General features: G+C 35.8%; 1 protein-coding gene across 5 annotated transcripts; it reads left to right on the top strand.

Annotated features, from left to right (window-relative positions):
• The first annotated feature begins 29 nt into the window (after window positions 1–29).
• On the top strand, window positions 30–17,861 carry KYAT3 (kynurenine aminotransferase 3). 5 transcript variants are annotated; one of them, XM_066325171.1, is made up of 14 exons: window positions 30–65; window positions 1,936–2,036; window positions 5,249–5,307; window positions 6,284–6,428; window positions 7,082–7,231; window positions 8,477–8,563; window positions 9,887–10,009; window positions 10,101–10,221; window positions 12,634–12,710; window positions 13,501–13,590; window positions 14,176–14,362; window positions 15,342–15,415; window positions 15,871–15,957; window positions 17,278–17,861. In XM_066325171.1, exons 2-14 carry the CDS (start codon window positions 1,938–1,940, stop codon window positions 17,338–17,340), a joined length of 1,362 nt encoding a protein of 453 aa, XP_066181268.1. In that variant the 5' UTR covers window positions 30–65; window positions 1,936–1,937; the 3' UTR covers window positions 17,341–17,861. The 5 variants fall into 5 exon arrangements, with proteins under 5 accessions (XP_066181268.1, XP_066181267.1, XP_066181271.1 ...); XM_066325170.1 differs by lacking the exon at window positions 30–65 and having other exon boundaries at window positions 1,850–2,036; XM_066325174.1 differs by lacking the exons at window positions 30–65; window positions 1,936–2,036 and adding an exon at window positions 2,346–2,366.
• Window positions 17,862–20,065: the final 2,204 nt, after the last annotated feature.

The raw sequence follows: 20,065 nt of genomic DNA, 5'->3' as shown, positions 1-20,065 counted from the left end.
AGGTGGATATAATTTTTACTTCAGGTATTTTACTTGCAGAGATTGACCACGCCACAGTTACACAGGTCTGCTGCTGCTCCTGCAGTGTGGTGGTTTTGTGTGATTGCCTCATGTCAAACAATGGCTCTGTTTTTCAGTGCACCATGGCACTAATGATGGAAATATTTACAACTGTTGATAATTTTTCTTACTTGCAAGTTAGTTCTGCATGTAAGGCTTGCATGTTTTTTGTTTAATTTTTCTATTTCTCAATACAAAATGAAACAGGCAATGATATGCACGTTTGTCTCTCTGCACTAACTACTGCAAGTGTTCACAGTGGGCTGCAAGAGCTATGCTGTCTTTGGTCTGACCCTGGGGAATAGCACCAATGTCATGGTCATGTTTTAAGACAGCATCAGTATATTACACACGTAGTTTCTGTAACCTTAAACAAGGGGAGAAATAGAGACCTTCATAATATTTTTGATTTTGGATAGCTATTCTCAAAGATAACCTTGAATATGCTAAGTGGTATTATTAGAAATCACTTAAAATAGATTTTCAAGTCTTTCTAAAACACATGTATTTCTTCTGTGTCTTTCAGAGTATCTGCTAGTGTCAAAGATTTACTCGCTGCTTACTTTTGCTAGTTCTCAAACTAGCAGAGGTTCTTCTTGTAAATGAACATCAATTGTTTGATTGCAGATTGCTAAATGCAATGGGATTATGGTGATATTCTGAGATAGTCACAACTCAGTACTGTGTGAGAAAGACCCTAATTTCAGAAGTGAGACTCAGTTTGTAGCACTGGAGTGAGAGAAAGGAAAAATCAGCATACTTTTAAAACTTATGCATTGAGGCATCTTTGATTGGCCTTTTCTATTAGTTAATAAGTGTAAAGGACATTTTCCTGTTGAATTAAAAGCATTCTTCTTAATGAAAACATCATATTTTATGGAGCTATTGATTTACCTTTTTTCTTTCTGTTCATGAGGCCCGCACAGTATCATTTCAAGAGGCAACAGTATTTGTTTGTTCCTAATACAAATAGTGTTGTTTTTTTTCCTCTTCCCCTTCCTAGGCAGCAAAGTCAGAGGGAAACAGGAGTTGTATACCCTTTAATGAGAATACTATGGAAAACAAATCTGATAATTATACTGCTCTGGCTACTGTGTCTCTGACATTAGATTTGTGAGTTACATGTTTCTAACAGATTCCAGTCATTGTGGCAATGTAATCTAATATGTATGTTTTGAAGTATCTACTGGAAATAGTTGCCTGAAGTACCAGTTCTTACCTCTCTTTTGATAGTTATTAATTAATGGGATGAATTTTTTCCAGTCTGTGAATGATCTGTGTAACTCTACACGAAGTGTCTTTTCTAGCTCTTTTCAGTTGTGGGAGATATTTAACATTTGCCAAGTCGCTGTGACAAAACTAGTTACATAAAGTTCATAGGCCTCCCTCTCCAGTGTGCCTGGTCATCTTAAATATCCTGATTTCAGTGCACCTGATTTGAAACACGTGGAAATGGCAACCAGTTTTAAAGATGTGTAACTTCTAAAAAATTTGGCTCATTTTCCATTCTATATTAGCAATTTTAATAGCAACTTTTTTACACAAACACATTTTCACAAGAATTCTAACAGAGACTTTGAAGCATGAATTGCATTTAGTCTTAGCTGTTATTCAAAAGATAGAAGATCAATGTTGTCAAATAAAGGAAATCTTGCTTTATAAGATGACACTCAGAAACATTTTTCAGCCCTGTCAATTAGAGAGTTTTAACCCCTGTGCTTACAACTATGACAAGGTGATGATTTAGTAGCACTCACTTGACACAAAATCACTGGGGGGAAGAGGAGAGGATCTTATTTTAAAATTGCTTAGTGATGTGTAGGAACTCCTTCCTAGAATCTGTAAGGTTTTTCAGGTCACTTATTTATTATGCAGGCATGTTTCTTGCTTCACGAAACTTCTGTTGCCGTGGCATTAGAACATGCCAGCTAAGAACAGATTTGCTTTCCAGATCCATCAAACATTCCACCTCTGCAGTAAGTATTCCTTCAGCTCCATAGAGAACACTCATGCAATGTTTTAGAGATGCACTAATTTTGCAGTGTTGCAAATATATATGCCTTAGCTGTGTTTTATTTCTTGCTAGAGATAAAACCATTAACTATCAAGAACAAAATAAGGTCTTTGAATCAGTCAACTATTAACCGCACTAGCGTAACAGAATTTGGTGATTATTGCTTTATGTATGCCTTTCATTCTTTAAAGTCACACCTAGCACATATCACACCAGAAGGATTGCCTAGCTTTTAGAGAGAAGCTTGAGATACAGGAGACAGGTTCAATCTCAGCTTTATCACAGCCTTTTGGTAAGAAAATTTGTTTATTTTAATCTCAGTTTTCCTTTAACGATATGACAGTAATGTTGCTTCTTGATGTCCCCTGTTATACAAGTGGTCTATAAGTACCTTAATTTTATATAGAATCTTCTCAATTTCCTAGCTGACCTGCTTATAAGGTTGTGTAGCTTCATTTTAAGTCTTCCAGTTATGTTGAGAGAAAACAGTTTTGCAACATGGCAGGCAGCAGGAGGTGACACTGCATTTCCTATAGAACACTGGAATGTAAATTTTGTTCCCAGTTCATCTAGTCAACAAATTGGGTCAACTAAGGCACATGACAGATCCTTCAAAACAGATGCTTGAATCATTATACTGGAAAGTTGTAACATATTTTGCCCATATGAGAAGCTTTTTTAGTGTGCAAGCCACTTTGTAGGTCAGCTTTTGCCTGAGTCAGTTTTTCATATGTATTTTCTATTTTCTTTTGCCTGAGTCAGTTTTTCATATGTATTCATATGTATTTTCTATGTATTTCTGTTCTATTTAATTGAGTTGAGTATTCACATTAAATGTCCTCAGATTTAATACTGGTTGTTTTTTAATTTTCTTAAAATCTTGGCTTAAGTTGTAGCCCTTGATGGTGTATTCTACAATTTCTTTATGTACCATGTCAGAGTGTTTGCTTCCAACATTATTAAACTTATTAACATTCAATTTCATTACAAGTTTCTCGGAACTAAGAAAAAAGATAAATACAAGCAGCACCTGGCTTTCCATCAGGTACCTCCCTTGTTAGGAAGTGTTAGGGAGAGTAGGAGGTCATTTAGAGTTTGATGAAGACCTTGCTCTCTTGCTTAGCACCCATCTCTGACTCCTGGAAATCCTAGCCTTGCACCTAGAATTGGACTGGAGATTATCAGGTGATGACATAACTGGGCTGAAAGAAAAAAGAGTCTTAAGATTTGTCATTACCTTGTGGGAAAAAAGAAGACCAATGGAGGTTTAATTTTAAAATCTCAGTTAGTTGGCTTCCTCAAAGTAGTAAGGTTGACCTGAACCTCACTGTAATCTGAATCTGTGAAAACCTGAAAACTAATGCAAGTCCTGCTATTCTGTTTTAAAACTGGTTCCAAGACACAAGAAAGAAAGAAAGAAAGAGAAAGATTGAAATTGATAAATATTTAAACTTAGATAGTATGGAACAGTAAGGTGAAGGCTTATTTTGTTGTCAATACATTTTTAGCTAGGGGAGGTTACTCAATGCAGTTAAGATTTATATTATTGTAATTATAAAAGTCCTGAAGTTGATAAGCTTTTAGCAAATTGAAACAATTTAAGGAGAGGCAATGCATGGAACAAATTTACTCATGTCAGCATACAGAATTCTCATTGTTAATTAGCAAGATTCAAGGTGAGTCTTATTCCTTCCTCTACAAGAAGTAGTCTAGGATGTAAAAAAAGACTTGTGTGTGCATGTCTTAGTGTAAGTATTACCTGTATTGTTTGTATTTTTAAAGTACAGCCAAACATTAATCATATTTGCCAGAACATATGCTGTAAAATTGGATTAATCTAAACAATATGTGCGTTTTTAAATAAATGCAATACAAATTACAGGACTCTTCCTTAACTCCCTCTTCTTCTGAGTTACGAAATCTGATTTGACCTGTCTAGTTATCTTAAAGGTTTTCTTCCTGAGAACAACTAAAAGGGGTTCTGTGTTTGAGTCCTCTGGTGTTTGTGTCGCACAGATGAGGTCAGAATCAGATCTGTTGAGAAGACATAGGAGCAGAGAAGATTCTTTTTAATTTCATAGCTTCCCATTCTTCATATCACAACATACAAGATGGCTTCATTACAGTCAGGTTGAGTGCAAGCATGGACCTGCTGCATACTGTATCTACTAGGAGTCATTTCTGTGCATTCAAAGTTGAAACTTGAGTGTGATGGTAATGCAGACATTATCATCTCAGAGTATGGTGGCTAGAATATGGTTTTTGAATCTTTCTGATAATAACAATAACTGACGGTGGTAAAAGTAACTAAAAATCGGTAGCTTGACTTAAAGAAACAGGAGTGTCTGGAGTGCTGAGGGGCTATATAATTTCTATGTAATTTGTTTTCTGGAATGAAGCTAGTTTGCAAAGATAGATATGAACTTGCACCTTTCTTGTTTGCACATAGAAATAAATTTGGGTTTCTTTTTCCTAACTTCCTTTCCATTTTTAGCTTAAAAATATCACAACTATCGACAGGGTTTTTTCTGCCTCCATATAGAATAGTCATTAAAAACCTATTTAAAAGAAGTTTTCCAATACCTTAATTTAAGGTCTGAATATACATTAAAAAACACATTCTTATGTGGTTTTGCTGTGCTCTAAGGTAGATACTTTAAAGCTTACAAAATCTGAATTAAAATAGAAAATGTCTTTGCTATTTTCTTTCTAACCAAGAATTTAACAAATAAAATCACACTGCAAATGCATACTTTCCAAACTGTATTGAGCAGGAATTGGACTAGAAATAGCGTAGTCTTTAAGCTGTTAGCACATCGCAAAAAAAGAAAGAGAAAGTATGTACACTCATTTTTTTTTTTTCTTTTAAGGTCATCTTTTAAAGCTGTTGAGCTAAATTTTGCCCCTCCTCCATCCTTGCTGAAAGTTTAGTGGATTTAGATAATGATGAATGAGAATTTCAGATGTTTTTGTGTGTTTTCTTGTTAGTTTGAATTCAAGCTATTATGGAAGCTTTAATGAAGGAACATGTCTATAATTTTGTGTAACTACCGAATTCAGCTGGCAGTGGTATATTTGAGAAAGCCTGAATGGGGGTTTTCATGCAGAATCCAACAGTATCATACTTTGTCTTTCTTAACAAAACCCTTCTGTCTGTATATTTTGATCTTGCAGACAATGCCCTTCAGACACAAAAATACAAGACGAATTGAAGGCCTTGATAGCAATGTGTGGTAAGTAAGAGGAAAAGATCTGCAAATTTCAGAAAATGTCCTTGGCTGATGTATTTTCTTTCTAAAAAGATAATTATTGCCAGTAATAAGGTACATGGCAGTTGCTTTCTCTGCTGGAATATATTTGGCACCTGTTTAGAAGCAGCGAATTAAATTCAATTGAATGTATGATTAATTGTTATTTTTGAACTTTCAATATTAGGCTTGGGCTTCTCTTCATCTATTAAACCATGTAAGACAAGTATAACTCATGGGCATGGTAGTAGAGCTGATTTTCAAATTTAAATGTTAATTCTGTTGAGTAATGTATTTCAATTACACCTGATTTGTGTTTACCAAACAAGTCAGATTTTTTTAAAAGCCATTATTCTTGTTTTATAATTTAGCTCATTATTTTTAATACATCTTTTTCTAGGTATTAAATTTGCCTTAAAGCAATATAGCCATCACTCATAAATATGGAATTTTCATAGTTGGTGAAAAAGACTATTTTGGGCTTACCTTAGTTGTATGTATGTGTTGCATTAGTTGTGTGTACATATACACAAGGTGTTTTGATTATTCGGCCTTAAGCTAATTTTTAGCAGTTTGTATTAATTTTTGACAGAACTGTGATGCTATGTGGGGAAGATGACACTTTCATTTGACTGAATTTAACCTTTAAGATATTTACTGTGCCTGGTATTCAATTTCTGTTGTATCCAGAGTAACTGTGTGTTTGTGTATCTGCACATGTGAGCAGACTTTTGGCAGAGAAGTTATTCTGTGGATGCAGAACATCAACCTTTTGTCCTTTGACCGCTGTGGTCGCTTACATTATTTCAGCCCTCAGCTCTCCCTGTCAGCATTCTACTTAAACCTGTTCCCACTGCTGCAAACTTGGCAAACTAAAGTACTTTTATTTTGCCTTTTATGCTAATGAATAAAAAGATAATTTAATCTGGTATGTTAACTTAAAGATGTTTTTTCCCTCCAGGGTTGAGTTTACCAAAGTGGCAGCAGATCCCTCAATTGTTAATCTCGGTCAAGGTCTTCCTGATATATCCCCTCCCAGCTATGTTAAAGAAGAGCTGGCAAAGGTAGCAGCAGTTGACAGACTGAACCAGTACACCCGAGGCTTTGTAAGTATTGTGGAACTCCAGGATCCCAAGTTCAGTGGAAAATGTGCCACAGGGAAAAAATTGACTTTAAATTAGTTTTATCTATAGATCATAGCCTTGTGTCCCAAATTAAGTTGATCACAAATCGTGAATGGTACTCTGAGATTTGGGATGTGACTATATGAATAAATATTTTGATCACAAGTGCTATTTATCAGCAATATATAAACACAATAAAAATATTTTCTTTGCCAAAATACTTTTAGTTGAAAGATAAGGAAGGAAACAGAAGGAGCTGAAAGAGACTCAAAAGGTGAGGGTGAATTGGTGTCAGAGTATTCCCGTCTCTCCTTCTGTCTCTTGTCCTAGCTCTGCTATAAGCTTTCTGGACCTACTCCAAGATGTGATAATATGAAAGAAATTAAAAAGCATCAGACAGAAAAATAATTTCCTAGTAGATACAAATAAATTGGAAACATTTTTCTTTCCTAGTGTGCAAAAAGTTTAAACCCTGCTAATCGTTAACAGCCATTAACACTGAGGGCTAATGTTGTATTTTTCTATTTCAAAATGTAACAGTTTGATACATGTGGAAAAAAGCCCAAACACAGGCTTTATACATTGTCAGGAACGCTCCAATCAGTTACTTTTTTTTGCTTGTTTGTTTTGAACAGGGTCATCCATCACTGGTGAAAGCCTTGTCTCAAGTCTATGAGAAGGTTTGTGGAAGAAAGATTGATCCTCTCACTGATATCCTGGTGACTGTGGGAGCTTATGGATCTCTCTTTAGTACAATACAGGCACTAATTGAAGAGGGAGATGAAGTAAGTTTTTACTGGAAATATTCATGCATACTCAGAGACATGAGAATCTTTCTCTTTTTCTCATCTGTCTACTTCTAAATATGAGTTAATGTTAGGGCTTCTTTCTGTCCCCATTGGTTTGATTTTTTACAGTTGTACATTTGACTTATGATGTACATCTGACTTATTTACATCTGGCTTTCAGAAGCCATGATTAGGAGACTGTCCTTTGGATGTCTTCCTATCATTCATCAACTTAAAAACATCTTTTTCACACTTAGGATGATCTGAGGCAGTTTCTTTATCACTGTTATTGTTAGGATACACAGTACACACTGATTTTTTATTTGAGAAAACTTGTGGGCTGTTGTCTGCAACAGACAGTTAAGGGTGGCACAAAGAATTGTTGGTGTTTGGGTAACCATTGTGTGTCAGGTTCTGTTTTGGGCTGTTGCATGGTGGCAGGATAGGTAGCAGAAAAGCTTGTTAGTTTACTGTACTAGCAGTGACTCAGCTCTTCACTATTACTGATGTCTGCCTTTTTGACAGTGATATTAAAAGTCACTTTACAGGAATATTTCTATCTTTTTGTGTTGTCATGTATTTTGCTTTCAGTGTTTTATTTGTTTCACTTGTATATTGTATTCTCATCTTGCTTTTCTGTTGCTCTGATAGTCACTTCTCTTTTGTTTGGAATCGTTCTATTAGCCTTTACTTTTGGTGGGTTTTTTGTTTTGGGGTGGGTGTTTTTTTTTTTTTTTTTTTTCCTCTTGTCTAGCCTCTGTGCAGTTCTTCTTGAGTTTGTCCTCTTTCTTTGCCTGAGAATTTTTGTCTGATAAAATTTGAGGACTTAACTGTTCTTCTGAGATTTCTAGATATTTGGAAATCTTGCAATCTCATGGCCATAATTTGAGCATCTCTGCTGTGGTTCAGTAATTTGCCATTACTATTTCTCATCTTTGCATCTTACCTTCAAATCTGTGTGTAGGACTCAAACATTCTTCTTATTATAACTCAATAGTTGCGATGTGGTAACTATAGAAAAACAGCCTCTGTGTGTTGTCAAAAAGGAGTAGTGCTTATCATACTTAGCCTGAGGGCGTTATTGTGTTGTACTCTGAAAGGAGGAATATTCTGCAATGTTATAACATTAAACCTGGAGTGCCAGAAACATTATCAAGTTATGGCATCAAGGTAAATGTAGAAATGTGATGGTATCATGCACGGTAAACTCTTTGTTTCTGATACTGATGATTGTCATTTCAGGTAATAATAATAGAGCCATTTTATGACTGTTATGAGCCAATGGTAAAGATGGCGGGTGCAAAGCCTGTTTTTATCCCACTAAGATTTGTGAGTAATCTTTTAAAAATTACTAATTATATAAAGTTTCTCATCCATATTTTGATGAAAACCTATATGATGCTTTTCTGTATTGTTTTTCATAATATCAAATTACATTAAAATCAGATATATTGCTATAGTGCAAGTTGGAGACAACAATAATCCAAAAGAGAATATTTTATTAGTGTTACAGAAGATGCAATGTTTCTTATTTGCTTTAATTTGCATTCTGAGAGCTGATTAAAACTGCTTTCTTCAGTTTTCAGTGCAAATTATGGAAGGGGGATCCATGTATCAGTGTGATTTCTCTGTCAGCTGGTTTTCAAATAATTTGGTTCCCTAATCCCTACAGCAATTCCTAAAGTGACAGAATACAGTTTCTTTTTCAAAATATGCTTGCTAAATAAGGCCTGATTACGTAGCTGACGTATTTGCTATACATACAAGAATTACTCTTTCCTTTATTGTTAAATAGGCTCTGGGTTAAATGTTAAATTGGTAGCGCCGCCATTATGCCCACAGCTTGCAAGGATTGTTGTTTCTGTATGCCAGCTGTGCCTTGTGCAACTGGCAGCCTTGCATGGCAAAGGGCTGAGGGGCTCTTTGGGCAGGACTGTTGTAATCCATGAAATCAGAACAACACAGAGTGACAAAACCTCCAGGACTGCAGTGGGAGTAGGTGAGACTCTTCCTCTGGATGCCCACCTTCTAGGGGTGTTTTGAATGACAAGGCACCTCCAAGTGTTTTCTGTTTCACACCCTTGTTTTCGGTCTGGCCCTCTCTCAGTCATTGCAGATGTGGCCATGCTCTGTGTTCTCTGTACCAACTGGCCCAAACTTCTTTCTTAACCATTTGTAATACCTCAGGGATACTTGTATTGTGTAGTATATAAACTCCAGAGACTGAGTAGTGCAGATTTTTAACTCTTTGGCCATTTTCATTAGGAGGAAGAAAAAACCTTGAATCCCCAGTGGCGATGAGTGTTCTCAGTCACGCAAGCACATGCTCTACTGTCTGGCAAGGCTGTAAACTCTCCTGCCATGTGACTGGGCTTTCTGCATTACACACTGTAATAATCAGCATGTGTGTAACAAGATCCTGGAAACCAATTCCTGCAGGGACTTTAAGACAGAGAGGACATCCACTGTCATAATAGTTGACTTGTTCTTAGAACTATCTTCTCTCAGGTCAGCAAGACAGATTGGATAGGTTGTGACATATGGTTATGAAAGTGTTTGAGGGTGATGAGTTGAGCAGCTCTCTTTAGGCTGCAACATGTGTGAAAATAATGTATAAATTTATTGTGGTTTTGGTTTTTGTGGTTTTTTTAGAAAAATGATGGAAACTCTGCATCTAGTGCTGATTGGGTCTTAGATCCTGTTGAACTTGCAAATAAATTTAATTCCAAAACAAAGGCAATTATTTTGAATACCCCACACAACCCAATAGGCAAGGTAAGAGTCCTGTTTTAACACCACTTTAATTTCAAAGAATGCCTTAAATACTGTGATTAATGCATTTTTCTTTACTTTTTCTGTATCCCAGGTTTTCACCCGAGAAGAGCTCCAAGTAATAGCTGATCTCTGTATTAAACATGACACTCTGTGCATCAGTGATGAAGTATATGAATGGCTGGTGTATAAAGGGAATAAACACATTAAAATAGGTACTGATTTTTTGTGGCATATTAGAAGTGGTTGTGGAATGCATCCCCAGGATAATGCTTGCTGGAAGAAGCTCAAACTTCAAGCTTTGAAATTTTTCAATGTTTAGGCTCTAAGGAGGAAAGCCCCTCTTTTCTAGAAAATATTTTAAAGATTAATTTCCAAATAGAATTTCCAAAGCTCTTAAGTGACCTTGGAACAGATATCCATAGAAACCAGTGGGACTGATGCTTTTAAGTCAGGTATGATCATATGAATTTGCCACCCTTATTCAGTTACTTTGTTGGCCATGACACGTATAGCTGCTGTTACTGTATGTATATTAGACAGTGCTTTGCTGAAGAACTAATAGAAGGAATAGGAACTAGAACTTCCTTCTCAAAGCTTTGTAGAGATAATCAAAGAGGGAAATGGATGATGAGGAACACAATTACTTTTGCTTCACAAATTATATAAAAAAAATAGTATTAAGGTCATTGTGGAGATAGTGCATGTTGTTCTGAAGGACAGAGACAGGGTTAAATGCTGGACATTGAATTCAGTGAAGTAAGTTCTGCAAGTGCAATATGAAAGCCTGTTAAATCTTCAGGTAGTAAGGGGTAAAGTACCATTGCAAGAACAAACCAGAAAAACAAATAATGATGCCAAGTTCCTGATCTCCTTGTTTTATTTGATCCAAGATTCAGTTAAGTTAATGGAGTCACTCCCACTGCCTTAAAACAATTTAACCTAGTGCAGGTTACTGAACTCCTTTGCCAGTTCTATAATGCTACAGCTATGTATTTCTGTGAAAGTTTCTAGTCTGGTGGGCTCTGCTGATGTGTTTGAAAAGTCCAAAACTTCCTTCTCATGTGTACAGATATTTTGTTTCTGATGGTCGCATCCTGCATGAACTCCCTGTTCTGATGTACTTACCATTGTATTGACTGATAAGTACATCATTTCAGTTGTGTGCAATAGAGGCATATAGTTAAGATTAAACAAATGAAATCAAGACACTTAAGTATAAATTAGACATGAAAAGACTTACCTTTTTTCCTGGCTCTGCCATTGGTTGAATGCTGAGTAACTTTGCTTCTAGGCTTCAATTCCATATTTGTAAAATGACAAGAAAATCCATTGGTGGGAGAGATATGATTGTGAAAATTGATTTTAATGAATAATAGGAAGAAAATGACATCTAAATGACCTTGCAATACCTGTTAGGTCAGCTGCACAGTTGCTGATCATCCAGCTGCAGTACACTGAGTGCATTGGCCATGCATAGGCTGTGAGTCTGTTTTGAGGGTGACCTAATTCCATGGCTGTTGTGGTTGACTCGATAGTGATACTGTCTCGGAGACCTTCAGACATGGAAGAAGGAGAACATTTTGTGTACATTAATGTGGTAGTAATCTGAGTCACTGCATCCTAACAGGTTACCTAACAGTAACTGAACATGTGTCCCAGTTGCAAAGTGAAGTCAGTTAGATTAAAGATTTCTACATGGCCTTTAGCAGGTGTTTCATGGCCTTAGCATTTCATGCAAGGCTGTCTTCAGAATCAAAATCTCTGTGTGTGGTGTAAGATAATGATAATCCCTTTTTGTTTTCAACAGCAGCAGGTCCAAACACATCGTCAGCTACACTTTGTCTTATGGGCAGGTGGTGAATTCTTAAGATGCAGTTACTCCACTGCCATCAGCACCTGAATGCTTCAAACCAAAACATTTCCAGTTGAACAAAAGGCATTCTGTAATTTAGCATAAAATGTAAAAATATTGTATAAAGAAAATGCAAATCAAAGGCCAGAAAGTTAGTCAACTAGGTTTAGGTACAGATTCTCCATCAGATCCTATGATATCATCTCTAACTTTAGTGTTAAAAATACTCTAGAACTTTCAGGGTAACACTGTAAACAATAACATTATTTCAGTGAAAGAAACAGGCTCTGCTCTTTTTTTACTTAAGTTTCTCATATTCCTTATTACGTTTAAGTCTACAAAAATAATACAATAAAATTGAGTGTGTTACTTCCCTATTTATTAACTCTTGTGTTTCCATAATAACCTCTACATAATTTATAAAATGCAGTGATACTTTTTTTTGGGTGAGATAGTAGTAAGTACTAAGAAGTCTTAGTAATTATTTTCTTTATCTGATGTCTGAGACAGCCAGTGACACTGAACTGGACAATTCTAGTAAAGGTTGCAGTGAGTTAATGTTGTTTTCAAACTGTACCTCTTATTTTCTGTCTCTTCTTTCTCCTTTCATTAATCCTTACCTTCCTTTCATGCTAAAAAGCACTGGTCTGTATATCCTTTCCCATTTGTAACAATTGCTGTAATTTCAGAATATTCTCATTGTTTGTTTAAAATGCTGCAATGAATATATGTGAGTGCACCTGTACCAAATTAATTTTATTTTATGTTACAGCTACGTTGCCAGGTATGTGGGAAAGAACAGTAACTATAGGAAGTGCTGGGAAAACATACAGTGTAACTGGCTGGAAGGTAAGAAGAATCAATATAAATGATTTAAGTTATATAAATAACAGAATGCATTTATTACTCTGAAAAGGCCTCTGTTTTTATGACCTGTGTTCTGAAAGTTTCTGGCAAATCTTCATGTCTCCAAAATGTGGCAATACCATTCAGTTGGAGAAATTACTTCTCTTTAACATCCATGTCTTAATTATCTTCTTGTCTCTTAATTGATAAACTCTTGTGAACATAAATTACTAAAAAAACCACCACAGTATGATTTGTTCAAAATCAGTAAAGATTCTTGGAGAAAACATGGATATTATGATGTTTTAGCTTCCCAGCTTTCCATCTTGACTTTTAAATATATATGAGAAAGTGAAAAAAAAATTGGCACTTAAGTTCTTCTTTGTCATCTATGTTCAAACTGATCCACAGCATATATGATTCAGTAGTGAGCTTTTGTTTTATCTTTAAACTGGCTTTGACCCAGGAGTTTAAGAGATGGAAAGGTTCTAAACCAATTAGAAATAATATTCCTAATAAATGTCCAGTTTGATTTCTAACCCTTGTTATATGAAGAGTTAGGAATTTGCTCAGTATCCTATGAGAGATAGGCATAAGAGAAACTATAATTGTTGTCTCAATTTTACCATTTTTAAAGGTGTAAGCTTTGTGTAAACCATATTTTTCTTAATAATTTATCAAAACAAATCCTTAAAATAGAAAAACTCAAAACATTGGCTGATTTTTAGTTTTTGTTATCTTTTAGTAACACCACTACCCATAAGTATAATATATGCATGCTTTCCTCCCTTAGCTTGGTTGGTCCATTGGTCCTGAGTATCTGATTAAGCATTTGCAAGTTGTTCACCAAAATACACTATATACTTGCCCAACTCCATTACAGGTAAGTAAAGATGGGACAAAAGGAGATTGTTTTCTGGTGTAAGACAGCTGTTGGCCTCATGTAATAAAACAATAATCACAACAATGATTTTTTAGTTGTCAAAATACATATTTTAGGGTGTAAAAAGAGCAGACAAATTTGATCAGCTCACCAGACATGTAAAAAAAATCAGTCTTGCAGATTCTTTCATCTTTCACCTATGAACTACTTCTTGCATAAAAGATGACAATCTTAATGGTTTCCTAGCAAATATAAATGAAAATTCTGTCTACTAGTGTCTAGTATTCTATGGTACATTATTATCAAACCATTAAATTGAACTTCAGTTCAGATTGTAAACCCTTGTGTCAAGAACTCTGACTTCTATACATGTTTAGTGCCTAGCAAAAGATTGGGGGTGTTTTGAGTGTTGTCACAGCACAAAGTAACAAACAGATTACGGACGTAGCTTGTGTCATTTGTGTGGTGATTTCGTTAATAAGGGGCCAGGACTGAACAAAAATTCATGTGATTCCAGCAGGAAGTGTGAGTGTCTGTGAGTTTACTGAGTGTTAATGTTAGTGTTAATGAGCACCTTGTTTCCAGGAGGCTTTGGCACAAGCATTTTGGATAGACTACAGGCGCATGGATGACCCAGACTGCTACTTCTACTCCCTGTCTCGAGAGCTGGAAAGCAAGCGTGATCGGATGGCTCAGCTACTGAGAGAGGCTGGACTAAAGCCTGTCATTCCAGATGGAGGATACTTCATGATTGTTGATGTTTCCACACTAAGTCAGTGTAAAGTTTATTAAAGAATGTGTGGAAAGTAAATTTGGCTAATCAGAAAATGCAGCTTTGATTTTAAACTATATTCTCATCTCATATGCGCACATATGCGTGCATAATGTCAGGAGTACTAACTGGGATTGAAATTTTAAGTTTCACCTTAGCTGGTAAGGTAGATTTAATGAGCTTCAGCAAAGCATTTGTGATCCTAACTTGTTGTCCGTGTTATGCAAAGCTTTGACAACTTTTCAGAGAGGATAAAGGAGGTAGGTAAACATTCCTATTTTCAAAATGTGTATAATTATGATAATGTTTGAGAGCCAAGCACCTGGATAATATCCTGAGTTCATACCATTTGTATTTTCCTCTTTCTGGTCCTTTTTTCTTTGTTTCTTTGTTTTTCCTAATCTGACATCACACTTTAAAGCCTTGAAGCATTCTGATCTCTAAACACTGTAAATTTACAAACTTTTTGAAAATTCAGGTTGTGGTAGCTTCAGAGGAAGAATTCCCACAGGGGAAGGTTTTTTTTAGTTCCACATTTTTTCACTAACGCATCTAAATGGCATTTGTCATTCAGACAGCAGTGTTCAAACACAGGGTATCACAGTTTAATCATGTGTCAGGAAGTTTTAGGTACCCTGGCTTCACAGATGAGAAAGCTGCATTTTCAGGGATTATTGCTATCCATGCAATAAATGCACTCTTCATTACCCTCCATAGCCCAGACTTCAGGACTTCTTGGGGTATTACGTGGTTTTCTTCCAAGCTGCATCTGAATTTGCTTTTGATGGAAAGCAAGTGCTCAGATCAGAAGGGAAAGGTTCAATCTGTTGGCCTATTTTACTTCTTACAGTATAATTTTAAAATTATATATTAAAACATATATGTTCATGCTTAAGTATTAACTGTAATAAAATGCTGTTAATTAATGTCTTTCCATTGGAGTCTAGGAAATATTACAACATATTTGTTTTACATTTAGATGTGGATCTCTCTGATGTAGATGAGAAACAACCTTATGATTATAAATTTGTCAAATGGATGATAGCATCTAAGGTAAGATGTCTTAATCATACTCTAGTTTTAGAAACGCTGTTCTGTTGAAAGCAAGAGAAGTGCAACTGTATTTATTAAATAATATAGTAGAGATGCTCCATTCAAAATATTATTTGGTGTTTCTCATAATGGTGTGACTAAAATATTGCTAAGTCTGTTGAAAACGTATGTTGTAGATTTGTGCTACATCCCAGCTTTTCTTTCAGCATGCTGAAATGTTGGTTGTACTAACATTAGTTGTACTAACAAAGTAAAAAGTACTTTTGAAATATTTTACCTAAGAAAGTAATTTGAATGTAATAAAGCCTAGCTAGTGCATATAAAACTGAACCTTGTCTTTTCTTCATGTGTTGGGAGGGAGAGTTCTAGAAACAAATTATTAAAATCATCATGCTTAAACCAGATTTTTTGTACACATTTAAATAAGCAAATGCTCTTTCTGTTTTATGTTTCAGAAGCTGTCAGCAATTCCTCTTTCAGCATTCTGTGGTCCTGAGACAAAGAAAGAGTTTGAAAAATACATACGTTTTTGTTTCATTAAGGTAAACTTGTGTCCTGAAAATGAATGCAGAACAGGAATCTGCAACAGACTGACTGTTACATTTTTCCCAGGGTCTCTTGTATTGAAAGCTTTTAGGAACATAAAGTTAGTTTGGTGTAAAATTCAGCACAAAGTATCACCAATTGTCTTTTTGCTGAGGCACTTCACACCATCAGTGTGGGTGGCATGGCTAAGAAGGGCAACTTGCAGAAAACAGCTGGATGGGTAGAGATTTTAAGCTTATTGTATTGATTTTTAAAAACATTCTTGACCAGTGGTGACAGTGAAAATTATTGAGACAAGTAAGCTATCAATTAATGTGATACCCATAATCCAGAGCAGACCTGTATAGCAGAGTGTGTGCCCCACGCCCATTCATGTCCAACAGCAAAAACAGTGAAGAGCTCACCTTCAATTTTACTTCTCTTGCCTGAGAATACACAGTTTCACATGAGCTCCAAATTACAAAAGAAAATATGTTTTTTGTGAATTGAGTAATTTTTGCCATTCTGTGAGCACCTTCTTTGCACATATTCTTCCTCCTGTTGAGTCCTCCTGTTCTTGAAAGGCTGAAAGACTTTGAGGACAGGTACATAAACTTTGATAAGCCCAAAGCCCTGAGATGTTTCCCAGTTGTTCTGTAACAGAGTCAGCAAAATGGAACATGTGCAAATCCTGAACTGTTCTGTGTAAAGATCAGAGCCTTAGCCTGAAACAGTCAAGAAGGGGAGTTTCTCCTTGTGTAATTTACTTCTTTGGATGAGGTGTAAATCTATGGTATAAACTGAGCCAGGAACAACCAGGATGAAGTTACTTGTTGTACCTGTGGCTGATAAACAGCATGAGTCCTTTCAAGTTCGACTGCCTTTATGATTCACCAGGCTGGAGCCAAGCTACACAGTTTGGGGTGATTATATTTAAGTCTTCCTAGCATAACAAGGTTGCAAGGAGATTAAAAAATCCCAACTGTACTCACAGGGATTAAGAAAGTGTGCTAGCATGTCTCCAAACCAGAGCTGCTAAGTTACATCACTACATTAATGCCATGAATTTATGTAAGTATGTCTTTCATTAAATGGGATAATATGAATGCTGAGATGACATCTTTTAATTATATCTAATAAATATTTTCAAGGAATCAGCATTGAATTCTTTGTATAGTCCAGATTTGTACCTAAAAACTGTCAATGAAAAACTGGCTGAAAAGATATTTACAGGATGTAACTGAAACAACCAAATACTGATTTGAGATGATATAATCATGACTGACTCTTTCAGGAACTCCATACTTACGGTAATAGTGTTGTTCTTTGTTTTGCAGAAAGACAGCACACTAGATGCAGCTGAAGTGATCCTGAAGAACTGGAATAAACAGACAGGCTGATTTTTCTTATTAACTCTTCCATATGGTATAACTACCTAATAGTACAGAGTTTTTAATTGGAAATTTAAGAAAAAAAAACTTAATCAGTACAGAATTAATATGACATTGTAAATAACTTTTTGCTGCTACCTGCTGAGGAGTTAAAACAATGATTTACTGAAATATGTGTGAAGCAACTGAGAAGTTATTTTCAGTCTTTTAAAAATAAATTGCTTTTCTCATAAAGAAACCCCAATGGAATTAATTTTTTTAACTGAAAGAAAAGATTTATAGGACTGTGTGTAAAATAAATTATATAGGTATTTTAAAGCTTACAAGTAAAAAGGGGGAGATGGTTTTGGTATGAAATAGTATGGGAACTAGAGATAGACGTAGAAACATCTTAGTTTGCGAAACCAAATAACCTGCAGTAGAGGAGGATTAAGACCCATGGCTCATATTAGATAATTGCAATGATTTTCTACCTGCCTACCTACTCTGCAGAAATTGCATCAGTTTAAATAAAGTGAAAAGTGCTAAGTAACGTAATTACTATTTTATTTCCCACAATAGTCATGTGGGTGTTCTGAAAGTATTCAGTCCTGAATACAATTATAAAAGTGGCATCTTGAATAGGAATTGTATTTACTTATGTCTGCCTTGTATTTGTTGCATGGATGAATCTACAAAGCAAAATATAGAAGACTTTGCTTTAGAGGCTCCTTTACAATCAGAGGTACAGTGACATAATTATTTGTATCATTCTTTTTCTTTCCATGTTACAACACTGGCAATGTCACAGCAAACTTACTTCAGACTCTTCGGATCTAGGGGGGCCATGGAGGTGGGCCTAATGCTGTTCTGTGGAGCTCAACTAGCTTGGTTTATAGCACAGTAGATAAAAGACTTGTTTCAAAATAAGTCAATATGGAGAATTCCTTGCCAGCTGCCTCCTTTTTCACTTCTTTCCGCAATCTTTTCATCTGTGGATAGGTTTCCCACTAGCAGAAGCAAACCAGGAAGGTGACTTTTTAAGGCTGTGTACTTTGTCCTCTATGATCTTTCTGTGTTCTTCTCACAGGCTGTCCTGGTTTCAGATGGGATAGAGTTAATTTTATCCTCAGTACCTGGCACAGTGCTGTGTTTTGGATTCAGTATGGCAATAATGTTGATAACACACTGATGTTTTGGTTGTTGCTAAGTTGCATTTATCCTAAATCAAGGACTTCTTTGTGTCTCCTGCTTTGTGTCTCAGTGAGGAGGAGCAAAAAAATTTAAAAAAGCTGTGAGGGAAAATAGCTGGACAAGTGACCTGAACTAGCCAAAGGGATATTCACACCCTCAAATATCATGCCCAGTGCATCAGCTGGGGAGTCAGCGGGAAGGGGGAGCCGATCGGCCTTCAAGAATGGGCTCTGGCATCAGTCAGTGGATGGTGAGCAACTCTATTGTGCATGACTTGTTTTTCTTTTTAAAATCTTTTCTGTTAATCATTAAATATTTACTATTGTTTTTCCTTTTTACTTTGTTTCAATTCTTAAACTGTTTTTGTCTCAACCTACATGTTTTACTTTTGATTCTTCTTCCCATTTCACCAGTCTGGGATGGTGGGTGAGTGAGCAGCTAAGGGCTGCTTGTTGCCAGCTGGGCTTAAACAATGAGACAGCTCTTATGGTGCAAAGCCTGAAAAAATTCAATAACCTGTTTTGCCAGTGTTTTACTCATTCTGTGATCACACAGCTGGACTTGAAACGGAATTCTATTAGACTGTGACCATGGCCAGGACCTAAAATAAGGTATAGAACCTGTGCTGGGAGAAGAGCTGCTAGATTTTTTCATTAATACTTCTTGGTCTTGGGTTTTTGGGAGTCCAGTAGCTGGGACTTCCATAGTTTTTGTAGCTGTCTTGCACAGCCATTCCCCAAATCTCACCAGAAGATGGTTGGCTGGTATTTTGAAAGTTGTGTGTAGTCTTTGTGTAGAAAAGTCAATTCAGTGATTAGATTTACTTAGCTGAAATTTCAGAATTAATTTGAAAATTCCTACATTAAATTCCAAGATAAACTATTTTTTAGACACTAAATTTCTATGAAACCTATACTCTATTTTACAAGGAGTTTAAAATCTGTTTATGCAAGTTGCACTGGGGAGTTGTGGTGTTGCAGGAACTAAGAGATTGCAACAGGCTATTGAACTGCATGATAAATCAACAGACCATTACAAAGGCCCTTTAGACATAGAGACCAGTGATTTGTTTTCATTAATGTACTGTTCATAGTGTTTGCAAAGTAATCTGAATATCCCTTTGTGTTACTGTTGAAATGATGCTGGTAATATTAGCAAAGTAAGAACTGCAGTTTAATTACACACTTTTATTACTGACAGTAACCAGTGTGAGAAACTTGGTGTGAAATTTTAAGAAACTCCAGATTGACCAATGAAGCAAGTTTTATAATAGGATTATTGTTTGATTACAGTGATGGGAGAGAACAGCTGGGGACAGCAAGGTAAACTTGGTGTATTATTAAAATGATCTGTTGACAGTGTCAACAGTGATACTTCCATCTGCCGTGTCAACCTTTTGTCTGCTGTTTGAAAAATTGCTGCAGACAAGGAATAAAGAATTCATGATATATCTTCTACTGTATTTTTGCAACACTTCTGAAAATTACTGTCCTTCTGTGGTGAAAATGAAATTCTTTCAGTTTTAAGTTAGTGAGAATAGGGTTAGGAAGGCTGACATTGA

The sequence above is a fragment of the Sylvia atricapilla genome, chromosome 9, assembly GCF_009819655.1.
Source record: "Sylvia atricapilla isolate bSylAtr1 chromosome 9, bSylAtr1.pri, whole genome shotgun sequence".
Lineage (NCBI taxonomy): Eukaryota > Metazoa > Chordata > Aves > Passeriformes > Sylviidae > Sylvia > Sylvia atricapilla.
This window is presented reverse-complemented; position numbering and strand designations above follow the sequence as displayed.